Source organism: Sinocyclocheilus grahami, unplaced genomic scaffold, assembly GCF_001515645.1.
Source record: "Sinocyclocheilus grahami isolate Dianchi unplaced genomic scaffold, SAMN03320097.WGS_v1.1 scaffold1009.1, whole genome shotgun sequence".
Lineage (NCBI taxonomy): Eukaryota > Metazoa > Chordata > Actinopteri > Cypriniformes > Cyprinidae > Sinocyclocheilus > Sinocyclocheilus grahami.
In genome coordinates this window covers 153,366-168,103 of record NW_015506188.1, presented here as the reverse complement: position 1 = coordinate 168,103, position 14,738 = coordinate 153,366, and the positions used below count along the sequence as shown (strand labels likewise).

General features: G+C 35.3%; 2 protein-coding genes across 6 annotated transcripts in view; both read right to left on the bottom strand.

Moving 5' to 3' along the window:
• Positions 1–5,551, bottom strand: part of LOC107565575 (rho guanine nucleotide exchange factor 2-like) — a 52,392-nt gene extending 46,841 nt beyond the window's left edge. For 3 of the 5 annotated variants that reach the window (XM_016250823.1, XM_016250824.1, XM_016250825.1), the window contains exon 1: positions 5,268–5,550. The gene's annotated coding sequence lies outside the window, so the exon portion shown is untranslated. Of the gene's footprint in view, positions 1–5,267 lie in introns of all 5 variants that reach the window. The other 2 variants (XM_016250822.1, XM_016250829.1) reach the window with 1 other exon arrangement.
• Positions 5,552–7,613: 2,062 nt separating this feature from the next.
• The window catches only part of LOC107565569 (death-associated protein kinase 2-like), a 20,205-nt gene continuing 13,080 nt past the window's right edge, over positions 7,614–14,738 (bottom strand). Inside the window, exons 5-13 of the mRNA XM_016250814.1 lie at positions 14,269–14,398; positions 11,340–11,388; positions 10,621–10,647; positions 10,022–10,174; positions 9,648–9,693; positions 9,456–9,545; positions 8,726–8,812; positions 8,122–8,626; positions 7,614–7,625 (exon numbers count right to left, since the gene is read on the bottom strand). Coding sequence (XP_016106300.1) covers positions 8,546–8,626; positions 8,726–8,812; positions 9,456–9,545; positions 9,648–9,693; positions 10,022–10,174; positions 10,621–10,647; positions 11,340–11,388; positions 14,269–14,398 — 663 coding nt within the window. The 3' untranslated portion in view covers positions 7,614–7,625; positions 8,122–8,545. The remainder of the gene's footprint in view (positions 7,626–8,121; positions 8,627–8,725; positions 8,813–9,455; positions 9,546–9,647; positions 9,694–10,021; positions 10,175–10,620; positions 10,648–11,339; positions 11,389–14,268; positions 14,399–14,738) is intronic.

The window sequence follows — 14,738 nt, the reverse complement described above, 5'->3', positions numbered from 1 at the left end:
CGCTTTCTGTCCGTGTGCTTCAGATGTGTGCTCTCAGAAAACCGTATATCTGAAGTTTAAACTCATATGGTTTAAAACGCATGATTTCAGCGCGATAAACATGATAATCAGAACCAAAACAGATGTTTTTAGCAGATACGAACTGTAAAGGCGCAGCCCTATTCTGGAAAAGGGGGGCGGGGAGCAGCAGTTAATTTGCATTTAAAGACACAGGCTCGAAAAACAGCTTGTTTCTGCTTCCACTCAAAATAGGCATTTTCAAAATTATATAATAAATGATCTGTGGAGTATTTTGAGCTGAAACTTCACCGACACATTCTGGGGACACCAGAGACTTATATTACATATTGTAAAAAGGGGCATAATATGTCACCTTTAAGTAAAGATCATTTCTTTACTTAAAGTCGTCCTTCGGATGAGACGTTAAACCGAGGTCCTGACTCTCTGTGATCATTAAACATCCCAGGATGTCTTTTGAAAAGAGTAGAGGTGTGACCTCGGCATCCTTGCCAAATTTGCCCATTGGCCTCTGATCATCATGGCCTCCTAACAATCCCCATATCTACTGATTGGCTTCATCACTCTGTCTCCTCTCCACCAATAAGCTGGTGTGTGGTGGGCGTTCTGGCGCACTATGGCTGCCGTCGCATCATCCAGGTGGATGCTGCACACTGCTGGTGGATGAGGAGATACCCCCTGACAATGTAAAGCGCTTTGAGTGCCTAGAAAAGCGCTATATAAACGTAATGAATTATTATTATTATTAATTATGTTCCATGAAAATATTTTGTACATTTCCTACCGTAAACATATCAAAACTTAATTTTTGATTAGTAATATGCATTGCTAACCTCTTTTTGCACCCTCAAGTTCCAGATTTTCTAATAGTTGTATCTCGGCCAAATATTGTCCCCATCATAACAAACCATACATCAATGGAAAGCTTATTTATTCAGCTTTCAGATAATGTATAAATCTCAATTTCGAAAAATTGACCCTTATGACTGGTTTTGTGGTCCAGGGTCACAAATATGCAAGGACAAAATCACTATATAATTACATTTGTCATGGGAACAAATACATATTTATTAATACAAATAATGGAAAATATAGTTTTGATATTTTGGCTGCTAAATTTTCACCTTTGGCAGGTGTGGCATTATTTTGGACTCCGTGTACATCTGCTCGACACAGATGTCATAGCTTTTAAAATCCCACAAGATCATCACAAGATTACTGATAATACCATAATCACATTATGTCACCATGAAGGCAGCCAGCGCTTTTTTCCTCCAGACACACGAGAACAGCAATTTTCTGTCTTTTATACACCCTCCGACCCCTCCTTCTTAGTCTTTCACTCCTCCACCGCTCCTGGGCCTCTTTTCCAGTCCTCTCGCTGATACATGTACTCTTTCTTGCATACATTCACCTCTCTTGCACCTACTCTCTCTATCTCCGCCCTAACTTTAGAGCAGGGCTCTCCAAACTCGGTCCTGGAGGGCCAGTGTCCTGCAGAGTTTAGCTCCAACCCTAATTAAACACACCTGAACCAGCTAATCAAGCTCTTACTAGGCATAGAAACTTCCAGTCAGACGTGTTGAGGCAAGTTGGCGCTAAACTCTGCAGGACACCGGCCCTCCAGGACCGAGTTTGGACAGCCCTGCTTTAGAGTCTAGCCCCAAACAATGGATAGATCAAATTACCTCCTGATTCATTGCTCAACAGAGGCGTGGAAGTGGACGGTGGATTTTTATTGAACTTATCTGATGTCTTTAAAGGTGGAGTTTGTGATTTCTGCACTGCTAACACTGCAATGGCATGGCTGAAAGAATAATGACTGTTTTCAGTCAGGTTTCCTGAACACTTCAGTCCATCTGCAATTGGTCAAATAAACAAATAGTCTGCCTCAAATACCACTGGTCATGTCCACGTTGTGGGGCTAGTTGAATGCTTTTAGCTTATATTGCTAACCATTATAAATTTAGATGTAATTAGGGCTGTGGGGATTTGATGACAAAAACATTTGGCTATATCCCCAAAGAGCAAACATGCCGGACAATAGGAGAAAGTACAGTGTACAATGAGTCAGGGTGAACTACAGGTCGGCAGCTGCGTGCGAGTGTGTATAAATTCGCATGTGTTAGTGTGTGTGATGATTGCAGGTGCATCACTGGCACACTGCATTCAGTTCATGACTCATCCGATTGCTGTCACCATTAGCAACTGGATTAGCATCCAAAACAGAGGCAAACGCACTTTTGACATTCCAGTGGAGCCTCTGAATTGTACTGCAGAACTCATTTTGTGATCTGGGCCATCAAAGAAGCCAATGCACCTTACAATTTAAAGTGACAGTTCACCAGGAAAATTCAAACTGCAAATTTGTACTCACTCATTTTGTTTTAAACCTGTATGACTTTTTTTATTCTGAAAGAAATATGTTTTTAAGAATGTTCACACTGCTCTATTTTAAAGGGATAGTCCACCCAAAAATTAAATGTATCTCATCATTTATTCACCCTAGTGTCATTGCAAACCTCTATTGTTTATATTAAAGAAAGTATTAATTAAAGGGATAGTGTCATGTCATTCTTCATGTCATGTCATGTCATTCCAAACCCATATGACTTTCTTTCTTCCGTGGAATACAAAAATATGAAGAATGTTGGTAATCAAGCAGTTTCAGGTTTTGTTTAGTTTCGTTTATATGAAAGTCAACGGGATCGAGATGTTTGGTTACCAACATTCTTTAAAATATCTTCTTGTTTGTTCCACCGAAAAAAAGAAAGTCATAAAATTTTGGAAAGACATGAGGTTGAGTAAATAACAGAATTTTCATTTTTGGGTAGACTATATCCTTTTAAATATACATCTTTAATATAAACAATAGCGGGCAAAATAGTTTAGAAGAACCTTGTTTCTTTCATTTTCCTTGTGCTCTCTCACTTCCAAGATGTCTACCCCCCTCACCACCTTGTGTGCTGTCAGTCACCAAAGTGACTATAAACATGCCCTCCACCCCCTCCCGTTTGTCACCCCAATTCTATTTATCCCCTCTTCCTTTTCTTATTCGCTGTGAAGAAGGCTGCATGTATTCTCAGAGGGGGATTCTGACTAACACAGAACTCTTTAGCATGCTGAATAGCTCTTACTAATGACTAGATCTCTGTTTGCCGAAGTTAAGAGGTTTCCTATTACGGCAGACTTTGATCAACTCAAGATTAACCGATGAAAAGCACTTCAAGTTCTCAAATATATACAGTAGATCATATTTACATAATCTGAAAAATCATTGTAAAATCATTACACCAAGGAACTCTATAAGGTCAAAAGATCAAAAGCAAGGACACTTGAATACAGGGAATGACCTCGCTTCAAAAGCTTCTTTGTAAGAAATCAATGCATTTGTAATCAGATCAACTGTTCCTGAGAATCTCAGGTCTGATATTTAGGTCAGCAAAATGAAATGGAACTGATTTCTAGTTAGAGAGTTCCTATAAGCATTCCCATCATATTTGCAGCATTAAATAATGAGATTCCTTGTTTACGACACATTGACTTCTATGGTACTTCCCCCCACGAAATGATGCAGTTAACAACAACAACTGTGCCGTCAACACACTTCAGACTCAGGCCACACACATTCACTGGGATCGCTGACCTCGGTTTAATGTTTTCCTATTTTGTTATTGCCATATATGCCATTTCTTTACTATTTATAGGTCAGTATCAGTATTTTTTTTATTTATTAAAAATAAATAAATAATAATAATAATAGTAAACTGTAAAAAAACTAATAATTTTAATAAATACAAATATTTTAATTAATTATTACAATATAAATGACATTTATCTAAAAATAATTTAGTATTTTATAGGCTATATAGGAACACTCATTTAAGATTCCTATGTATTATTTAATGCTATATAAATGGACCCTTTGATGTTATACATGGGTCAAAGACAAAAAAGGGTTTAAGCATAAAAACAGTAAGTGTAATACTGCTTTAAATTATTGTTGTTTTTCGAAGAAAAAAAATGAAAAAGTTTTCTGTTTAATTTAATTGCAATTTTGTTTTTGTTTTTCCGAGCAAAAAATAAATATCATACATTTTTCCCTGATTTACAGAAGACACCGCACTAAAATGTCATTCAGTGAAACATTCTTGTCAGGCATATTTACAACAAAAATCTATTTATGACATATTAAAAGACTAATTACTTTCACCCCAAATACTAATTAGTTGTAATTTTACATTTTTTACATTTGCCACTATGCTAGGTTTTGGCCATTTGTCAGTAAGAATTTTTTACTCATTTAAAACACAATAAAATTTAAGATGCTGCCTTATTCTTTTATATATTTTAGTACAAGTCAGAATAAGTAGCCTATGTTGTTTGAATTTTTACATAAATATTGTGTCACACTGGATGACAATGTAACATTATTTCAACCAAACTGTAACATTTTATTCTCCAAAAACTTATTTGAAACCTTAAAAGTAGACACTTTACTTACATTTAATGTGCTTTCTATGGACATACAATCACTTTTGTACATTTCTTTTGATGCGGACATCTTAACGTCTTTGACCCACATTCATCTGTCACTTTCCCCATCTCCACTGCAAAAAGATCCTGATCCTACTTAGTATGATCTTTTCTGTGTCAGTTTCACCCCTAACCTCTGCTTTCCCTGGTTCTAGCCTCTTTGCTCATTCTCTCTCCATGAAGTCATGTTTTTAAACAGAACTCCATAGGTAAGAAAACCAGCAGGCCCTCACAAAGGTCTCAGGTAGCACAGGGGCCCCTGGAGATTACAGATATAGGGCCAGACACAAAGAGCTTTCTCTCGCACACTCAATTACACATTCTCAACATCCAAATAGCATTTCCTGCCCTTAATCCTTTTCTTTACTCTTAACTGCTGTCTTTGTTTACAGAATGAATACAGAGCCGGTAACGCGAACACGCACAATTAAGTATTTAACAACATAAGGGATGATTAAACATTTTAACATTTTGCATTTTTAAAGACACTTTAAAAAAAAACACTGTATAATGCAGGAAATGTACATTTTCTTGTCCGTTTAATGACCTTAGAAAGTCGTTGAACAAGTAATGGCACTTGTTAAAAGACTTAACGGTGTTAGATAGGCCTAACATCTTTCTTTTTCTTTTCATTTTTTTTTTCATATCCCATACAGTCTCAATGTGTGTTCCCACTTAATAAAAACAGTGTGTAATAACTTTTAGTAACTTACCTGTCCGCTGTGATGTTCTGTTTATATTCGATCCTAACGTCTTTCTGTCAATTTCATCCAGACAGACGCTCCTCGAGGTTTACTTTGTCTTCAAAAACATTAAAAATCCTCTTGGTGTGTTCATCTTATCTGAGCGGCGTAGACCAGATGGTTTCCGAAACGTTTTCACTCATGACATTACCGGACAAACTCCGGTAAAGTACATCTTCAAGCGCTCGTTCTCCGGGAATTACTGCTCTCGCTCTCGCGGCCTCTGCTCTGACCAGCGCCGTCGCCACGCCCACATTGCTGACGACACCACAGGCCCAGGTGTTCTTCTGTGGGACTGCATTTATGGCCATATCATTTAGACAACACACTCCAAGTGTGTGTTTAAGACAGTGAAGGAAATGAGTTCTTGCTACTGGGGTTAATAAAGGATATCTATCTAATAATTGGTCAGAGCTTATGTCAGGGTTCATACACTGTTTGACCAATTAATTTCCCTGACTTTTTCAAACAATTGTGAAGAGCTACATGAGTTTATTATTGTTGTTGTTGTGATTGTTCTGGTTTTGTCAGTTTATTAATTGATTTTCCTGCACTGCACATCACACTTTTGAAATTCCCTGACATTTCCAGGCTTTCCATGAGGATTGTAAACCAAAATGTGATGTGTTAAAAGAAATTGATCAGACATATTAAAGGACAAACTGCTTTTAATTTACACCAAGCAGTATCAAACAAACCAAGGACACACATTAAACTAACAAATTGTATAGGCAAAACCGCATGCACTAAATTGCTTAATTTTTCTCATAACTAAGACAATAGTATCAAATTATATATATAAAAAAACACACACCACATCATTGTTCACAAATACTGCATAAGAAAACTCGATACAAAGACTTGTTCAGAAGAAATCTCACTCACTAATCTGACATGCTGCATTTAAAAGCATAAATAAACATAAAAAACCAACAACAAAAAATGGCCTTGATACAAACAGTGGTCTGTTGACATATTTGATACATTCAATTGAGATATTAGGCCTACATAATATTACAGGAATTACAACCCTCAGGCAAATGTTGCATAACAGAAGACACAGCAACATTCTTGCAAGTCAGGTATGGTATACAAAATATATCATGACAACAATATATAATATTAATTTGTGCGATATTCACATTACAAGTTCTATAGGCAAGAGTGAAAGAGGGTAAAATGTTGTAATGTCTGGATAATGGAAGACTTTTCAAACTAAACAGTGATTTTAAATCTACAAGGAAGACCAGTATCCTTTGAAAAAGACTGGTTTAACTTAATATAGTTTCTTGAGACTCTGAAAGTAAAGGCAACAATTAGAGTCTAGAATAATTCAAGCAGCATTTCATAAAGCTCAACACTGCATGACACCATTCAAGTACATTTAAAGTGGCTCTTCACATGAAATCTCTGTTGATTAAACTCGATGAGGAAAGTCAATAAGTTGTAAAACTGTTAACTGCTTTACATGTCAAACACGATTTATAACAGCCGCATATATCTGTCATAAATGAATACTATTGTTGTTGAGAGTTGACCATAATGAAGCTGCCTACTAGATATTAAACTCGCACTCTTTTAATATTTCAACTATTATTCAGCGATACAGAGAAAAAGGCAACTGGTTCAGTTTCACTATGGTATCAATAAAGGGAATAAGGTTTGGCCTCTGGTAGTCTAATTCAGGACAGAACATGTATTGGTCTAGATCAAGTTTTTGAGAAAATATGTATTTTAAGGCACTCAGCCCAAAAGTCCTCCCTTATAATTTGGTTTGCTTGTTTTTCTTGAAGTACATTAAACTATGACCCCGTTTACACCTGGTTTTAAGATCCGTTTTGGCTGTTTTAATCACAAGTTGTCAGTACTGAATGGGGTTCAAAATGTTTCATGATTGGTTCACTCAAACCACATTCAGTAGTCAGAAATGCATGTGACCGTGTTGCATTTGTAGTGTAATGTAAAAAGAGTGCCTACTCAGTGTATTTCTAAATAATCTGCATTTTTTACAAATTATTTATTTTAAATTTGAACATTTTTAACTGACAAAGTGATGTATATTGTCAGAGACCTTCCTTTGAACTCCTATTACAAGCTGATAAAATGTATTTGAGCTAGATGTTAGTACCGAGTATAAACAAGGCTTTAATATATTAGAATAAAATATTTAAACACTACCGTTCAAAAACTTTGGGGTTGGTAAAATGTTTTAATCTCTCTAATCTTTCAGCATCCAGTACTCCAGTCTTCAGTGCATGATCCTTCAGAAATCATTCTAATATGCTGATTTGTTGCTCATTAAACATCAATATTGAAAACAGTTGTGTACTGTTTTTGTAGAAAGAATAGCATTTATTTGAAATTGATTTTTTTTGTAACAATATAAATGTCTTTACTATCACTTTTGATCAGTCTAACGCATCCTTGCTGAATGAAAGTATTAATTTCTTTAAAAGAAAAAAAACCTGCCCAAACTTTTGAATTAAAACAATTCTGCATAGATGAGTGGACCAAAATTCCTCCACAGCGCTGTAACAGACTCATTGCAAGTTATCGCAAACGCTTGATTGCAGCTGTTGCTGCTAAGGGTGGCCCAACCAGTTATTAGGTTTAGGGGGCAAACACTTTTTCACACAGGGCCATGTAGTTTTGGATTTTGTTTTCCCTTAACAATAAAAACCTTCATTTAAAAACTGCATGTTGTGTTCACTTGTGTTATCTTTTACTAATATTTAAATTTGTTTGATGATCTGAAACATTAAAGTGTGACAAACATGCAAAATAATAAGAAATCAGGAAGGGGGCCAACACTTTTTCACACCACTGTATAGCATGTATATATCCCACTGAAATAAATCTGGGGGGGAAAAAATCCTATTAGTTTAAGGAAAATGTAATGTTGTAGGAACACCCTTCAAGACACCTGACCCTCCTGGTAGAAGCATCACACTCATTCTATCAGAGGTAGAACTCTATGAACACGCTTGCATATTAGCATAGAAAACCACTATGATCTCTTGGCCCCATCCCTCTTTCAGATGTGGTCATCCACTGTAACTGGATAAGCAGCTGGTGTTTGGGCAATTGCATGCACTGAGGTTCAAGGCCTTTGGCTAGGGAAAGAAATCCTGTGGATTGCGGCTTGTTTCTGCCCCTGTAGGCAGTACAAAATACTGCAGGTTGAATGAGCGCTGCTGCTTCATTACAGGGAGATGCTTGTGGTTTGTGACTCCCTCTACCAATAAGATTTATGAACTGCTACTAAGACGTCTGCGTAAGAGAGAGGCAGGTTTTGTGCCGGTGTCCTCCTGATCGCTCTCACAGTCTCTCTGATTGGGAAAAAAAGGGAAAGTAAAGAAGCATTATTTATAACAATTAAGCACCTTTACCATGTACTTCTCATTATGTGTTTTTCAAGAGATTTTTACCAGTTCTTGTTGCTCCGGACCACGGGCCTTACACAGTAACTGCAGTCGACAAAACCGATTACAAGCTGAAACCATGTTAAAGGACATCTGTGTGGTGAGGAAAAACAACTAGTTAGGAATTAGTTAAGAAATATTACAGCCTATCTGTACAAAATATTCATCACAATCCAGACAGAAAAAGAGCAACAAAAGGGCATCATGACAGAGTTACATAATGACTCAGTGTTTCTACTGAACAGCAGGTGTCTCTCTTTACTCATAGGTCTGTTAGTTTAGAGAAGTGAGTCATTTGAGTCAGCTAAGGTAGTGTTAGCAACCGGTTCAGACACTTAATGGAACAGTTTAGTCATTTGTGTTGCTTTTTTTTTTTAGAGTTCTGTGTCACAACTTGGAAACATGAAAAAAAAATCTATGTTAAAATTCTTGCAAAGGAATAAATAACAGATTTTTGGGTGAACTATCCCTTTAAGAGACAGTGAAGAGCTTGTATCATCACATTATATCAAAACAGCTGCCGATTAAATGTAAAAAGGCACTGAATGCAGAAGTGAGAGGCCGATATGACAAAAACAGCAAAACTAGATGTTCATTAATACTACAGGAGGGACAGAGAATGACTGAGGGATACAAAAAGACATAAAAGACTAAGTATGCCGTGAGACACACAGGTAGTGACAGAAAAAGTTGGTCTGTGGGTAACTCCAGCCAATAGCAGGTTTCTCTGACCAACCTTCCATTTCCTCCTCGCGTTGAACTTCTTAAAGTTCTTCATGTTGATGGAGGAACGGTTCCTCTTGGCTATTTGAGTTCTATTGAGAGGCTAAAAGAGAAATGGATGCAGAAAACAGTTACTGAATGAAAATGAAAAATAATTACGTCATAAAATGTAATATGAGGAAACGGGTGAGTTCACGCATCTCACCTTAATCCAGGGGTGAACGAGACACTCTTCTGCTGTTATTCTTTCGCTAAATACAAACGCACAAAAGCAGTATAAAAATATTTAACCCTTATAAATTATTCATTAGGCAAAGGTTAGATTAGACAGTTAAAGATCAAATTAAAATAGCAGTTTGAATCTGAAATACAGTTTATATTATTCCCTCAAAGCAGAGCAATCGGGGAATCTTTCAATCTTTGAAGAAAATATATTTTTAAAAAGTGTATTAATACATTAAAATGTATAAACAAAATAATGAATAAATATTCTTTTTAAATGTTTTGGGAAACTTTCGCCTACCCAAAACCAATTTACAATCCCAATTATTCTAATATAATTAATCTGATTATTGCTACCTCTGGTCTTTAACTAGTAGTTTCTGGATGAAATCTTTAGCCATGTTGCTGGTTTGGCTGAAGTAGTGAGGCTCAAACTCATAGTTCATTGCCACGATGTTCCTCAGCGTCTCTTCATCCGTCTCGCCTTGGAACGGTGACAGACCACTCAAACTGATGGCATAAATATACATGAATAAGAAATAATATAAAAAAATAAAATACAAGAGTTTCTACATATATTTTTACTGCAATATCACAGTAGTCTAGGATACAAAAAAATATGTTAACATTTAAAAAATATGCACACCACCATTAAGATTAACTGCTTTATCCCTGCCTGAAGATAAAGGCTATTACTAGTCAGTCTGTTGGTTATCTACTCCATATCTGGTGTACTTCATTTCTGACATGACTGATCTCATCCCACAGGACCTGACCTATATAAACTTGAAAAAGCACATTGCTTGTCAAACGGGGAGGCTTTATTTCAGAGGTAATTTATGTTCTAGTTAAAATCTGAATATTTGGAGCAGCACTTTGAGTTGCAGACTGATTCTTAAAGGATTTGACTGTCAGGAGTGTTATCATATGATTAATAACAATGGAAGATTACTTACAGAATGTAGGTAATGACACCAATGCTCCTGAAAAACATCACAAGAACATGATTAATCATCATTAAGTGAATCTTAAAACTGGTATATAGAATTCTAAGCAATTTAACATGCAAAAAAAATTAAAAAATGACAAACTACTGTAAACTATTTTAGACTATTTTTAAATACAATATTTTATATATTAAAAAACATATATATTATTAAAAAAATCTATTTATTAAAATTAATATATCATTCCAAAATATAATTCATAAGGTTTACATTTTGATATAGAAATACACATTTATTTATTTAACACATTATTTTATCCAAAGTGACTTGCTTAAACTTTCACATTTTCATCACGTTCTCTGGAAATCGAACCCATGACCTCTGCTTTGTTTGTGCCATGCAGTCCCAGCTGGGCTTCAGGAACGAATGAGATGTAAACCGAACACGTGTTATGCTAACATTATGCTAACCAGACATGAGTTACTGTCTTTGGCGCAGCAGATGATAGCTACTGCTTTTTGTCAAAAGCCAAACTAGTTTGCCTTCTGACAATGTTTCGCACTTGACATCCATATTCAGTTGCATATTATGAAGTAAAAATACATACACGCTGAGACGTCGGAGAAAGACAAATCAAGTGAACATGCCTGTAAACTCTTTTATGCACTCTAACACTATATTTCCATGTATGTAAGAGTGTTTGTGTTGCTAATTTAACTTGGATTTACCACATATCTGCTGCTGTACTGAGAGGCTCGTAGTTGATAATCTCAGGGGCTGAAACAGATGGAGAGAAACAAAGGCTTTTGTCAAGTAAAAATAAAAATCTCCTTGTTGGCTCATTAATTCTTCAGCATTTTTTCAGTTGCAGCAGTGCGCTGAACTCATTTTATTGCATTAATCAAACGTTTCAGAAAGCTTTGGCCAGACAGAAGCAGACATGTTTGAGAAGTCAAACTGACAAAATTATACCATTAAGTGCATTTTTTGGGACCAGCAGCACGTTCACGTCCTCACATGAACCACAGTAGATTGTGTTCTGTTCCCCACTGAGTTTCATACGAACAAAGCTTCACTTTACTTCACTTTGACACAAACCTAGAAGGGGTTTAAAATAGCTGACTAGCAAACAAACTAGGCATGAAGGTCATTTATTTGACTGAAAACCACACAAAGAAATAGTTTAAACAAACAAACCAAAAAAATGCTTTCATAACTTATTCACCCTCATGACTTTTGAACACAAAATGTTTGGAACAATATGAGGGTGAGTAAATGAGTAAATTTTATTTTTTGGGTTAACCATCCCTTTAAAGTGGACAAGCCTGTTCATCTATCAAATGAAAATGTGTTTTAAATGACAAAGTGGTGGTGATAGTTTAATTATTGTGGATTTTGGCAGCTAAAAAGGTTCATCTAAAAGTAGGGCTGATTTAGGAACTGGAGTGTTACTGAAATCACAATTCAGCCAATCACCAGATGTGCTTAGAAAAACACTAAAGCTCTAGTTGTTCACAAAGGACATCCTCGTGATAAGTAAAGTGCTAGTCACTTTGAACAAGAGGGTCTGCTTAATATCAAGTAGTATACTACTTCTGCCTAGTCTCATGGAGAAATACTACATGGTTTGTCTAATACCCTTATTCAATATTCCCATTTACATTTATTTAGCATGGTACAACTATATTTATAGGAAATAATTTATATCTTAATCTTTTTATATCTTAATAATTTATGGGAAATATTTATATCTCATAACAACTAGTAAAATGATTTCGTATTGATATCATTATCCTTTACTATCATATTATTAATCTATTTATTAAATGTATTTATTTTTATTTGATGAATACATTATTTATAATTTAATATTTATACTATGCATTTTTTTTAATTGTAGATAAAGACGAGTATTTACATCTCACAACAACTAGTAAACACATTATTTTTGCTATCATTATTTTAAAATTACATTATTTTATTTATTTAATATATTGTTATAATTTATAATTTAATATTTATATTATGTATAATTTTACTGTTCAAATGATTGGACTATTTAGTATTGTGTCCAAAATCAGAATTAAAACTAATTCTGTTTTGGATTAAAAATGATCCCTATTGGTATTGCTTGTAAAAAATAATATTGGTCTCTAGTTTAGTTTCTACACAGTTTCAGGCCACACGGACAAATATGTGTGCATCTGCATTCTGTCAAGGTCAGTATTTAAAAGAATACTGATAAGTGTAGCCGGATAGTGTGTCACATTTCACTATGTTTCCTTTAGTTTAAAGGAATTGATGAGCTGTTAAATGACTCAAGGACATTTCTGCAGTACATCAGCAGTGACATTACATCTGTGATCTCACAATAGTTATTTCTGTTCCTGTCCACTCAATTTTCAGATGAACTTATGCAGCTCTGCCATTTCATCAGTTAGTCTCCATGGAGACAGCTAGAAATAAAAATTGTGCATATTGCCAAAGGCAGGAGCATAATGCATGCAGAGACAGAAGCAGGTGTAGAGTTAAACACACACTCAAGCAGATGCAGAATCAACATGCGCACACACACTTTACAAAACATACTGTACACAGGTATGTAAATACAAGCACTATTATTATCAGTCAGTGAATATAAAAGCATACACTCAACTGTTGACACATTTATTGTTAGCTGATTAAATAATAACAAAACCGGTTTAACAATACAGAAAATTGAAGGTAACTCTATCGCCCCCATGAGTACGGAGGTTTGTTACCACCACGAATGAACGTTAAAGGGATAGTTCACCCAAAAAATGAAAATTCTGTCATTAATTACTCACCCTCATGTAGTTCTAAACCCATAAGACCTTTGTTCATCTTTGGAACACAAATTAAAATATTTCTTTTACGAGCAGAGGAATGCACAAGCATATGTCGTGGTACTGTTGTGAATGTCGGCGGAAACTAACACGGAAGAGAAGAAATTGTTAAATAAAGTCTTTATTTTTGTTTTATTTGCGCTCTCGGATTTCATTAAAAAATATCTTTTGTGTCTTACGGATTTAGAACGAGTAATTCATGACAGAATTGACATTTTTGTGTGAACTGTCCCTTTAAGTATACAATACCGTCAATAAGATTTTATATTTTGACAGAAATGATAACTTTTATTCAGCAAGGATGCATTAAATTGATCAAAGTGACAGTGTAAAGACTTTCATACTGTCACAAACCTATTTGAAATTCATTCTATTCTTTTGAACTTTTTATTCATCAAAGAATTCAGAAAAAAAATGTATCATGTTTTCCACAAAAATATTAAGCAGTATAACTGTTTATAACATTGTTGATAACAAGAAATGTTTCTTGAGCAGCAAATAAACATATCGAAATTTTAAAATAGATTTAATAGAAAACGGTTCCTTAAAATTGGAAAAAATATTTCACAATAACACAGTTTTTACTGTATTTTGGATGAAATTAATGCAGCCTTGGTTGAGCATGAAAAAAGTTTTATCTTCTTAAATTCCGACCTCAATAGTAGAGTATATCTCATGCTTGTGTTATTGGACAAGCATTCAGGTCTGCATTTGCATATTTGCGTAGGTTTATGGCCTTTAAATGAACACATTCACTTGAACTCAAAACCACACAGACGGAACCACTCACCAATATACTGAGGGGTTCCACCTAAACTCTTATACTCTTCTCCTTGAATGAAGCGATGGGCCATGCCGAAATCAATGATCTTGATGTCTGGATTGGGAGCGTGTTTGTCCGACAACATGATATTTTCCGGCTGAAGAACAAGAAGGAAGATAAGAACATGCCTTTTGCCTTATACACAACACAGGTTTATTTATTTTTATTGTAAATGATGTGTTTAGTTTATTAGGTTGTACATTTTTTAAAGGGGTTGTATTATGCTCTTTTACAAAGTCTTGATTTTGTTTTGGGGGTGTACTAGAACAGGCTCTCACACTAGGTTGTTCGAAAAACACATAATTTTTCACATATTTTACATTATTACAACACCTCTCTCCCCAGTCTGGCATGAACGGCTCGAATAGTTCCTGTATCAAGTGAAGGCCAGCCTTCTGAAATACGAAATGTGCTGTGATTGGTTAGCTGGGCCAGTG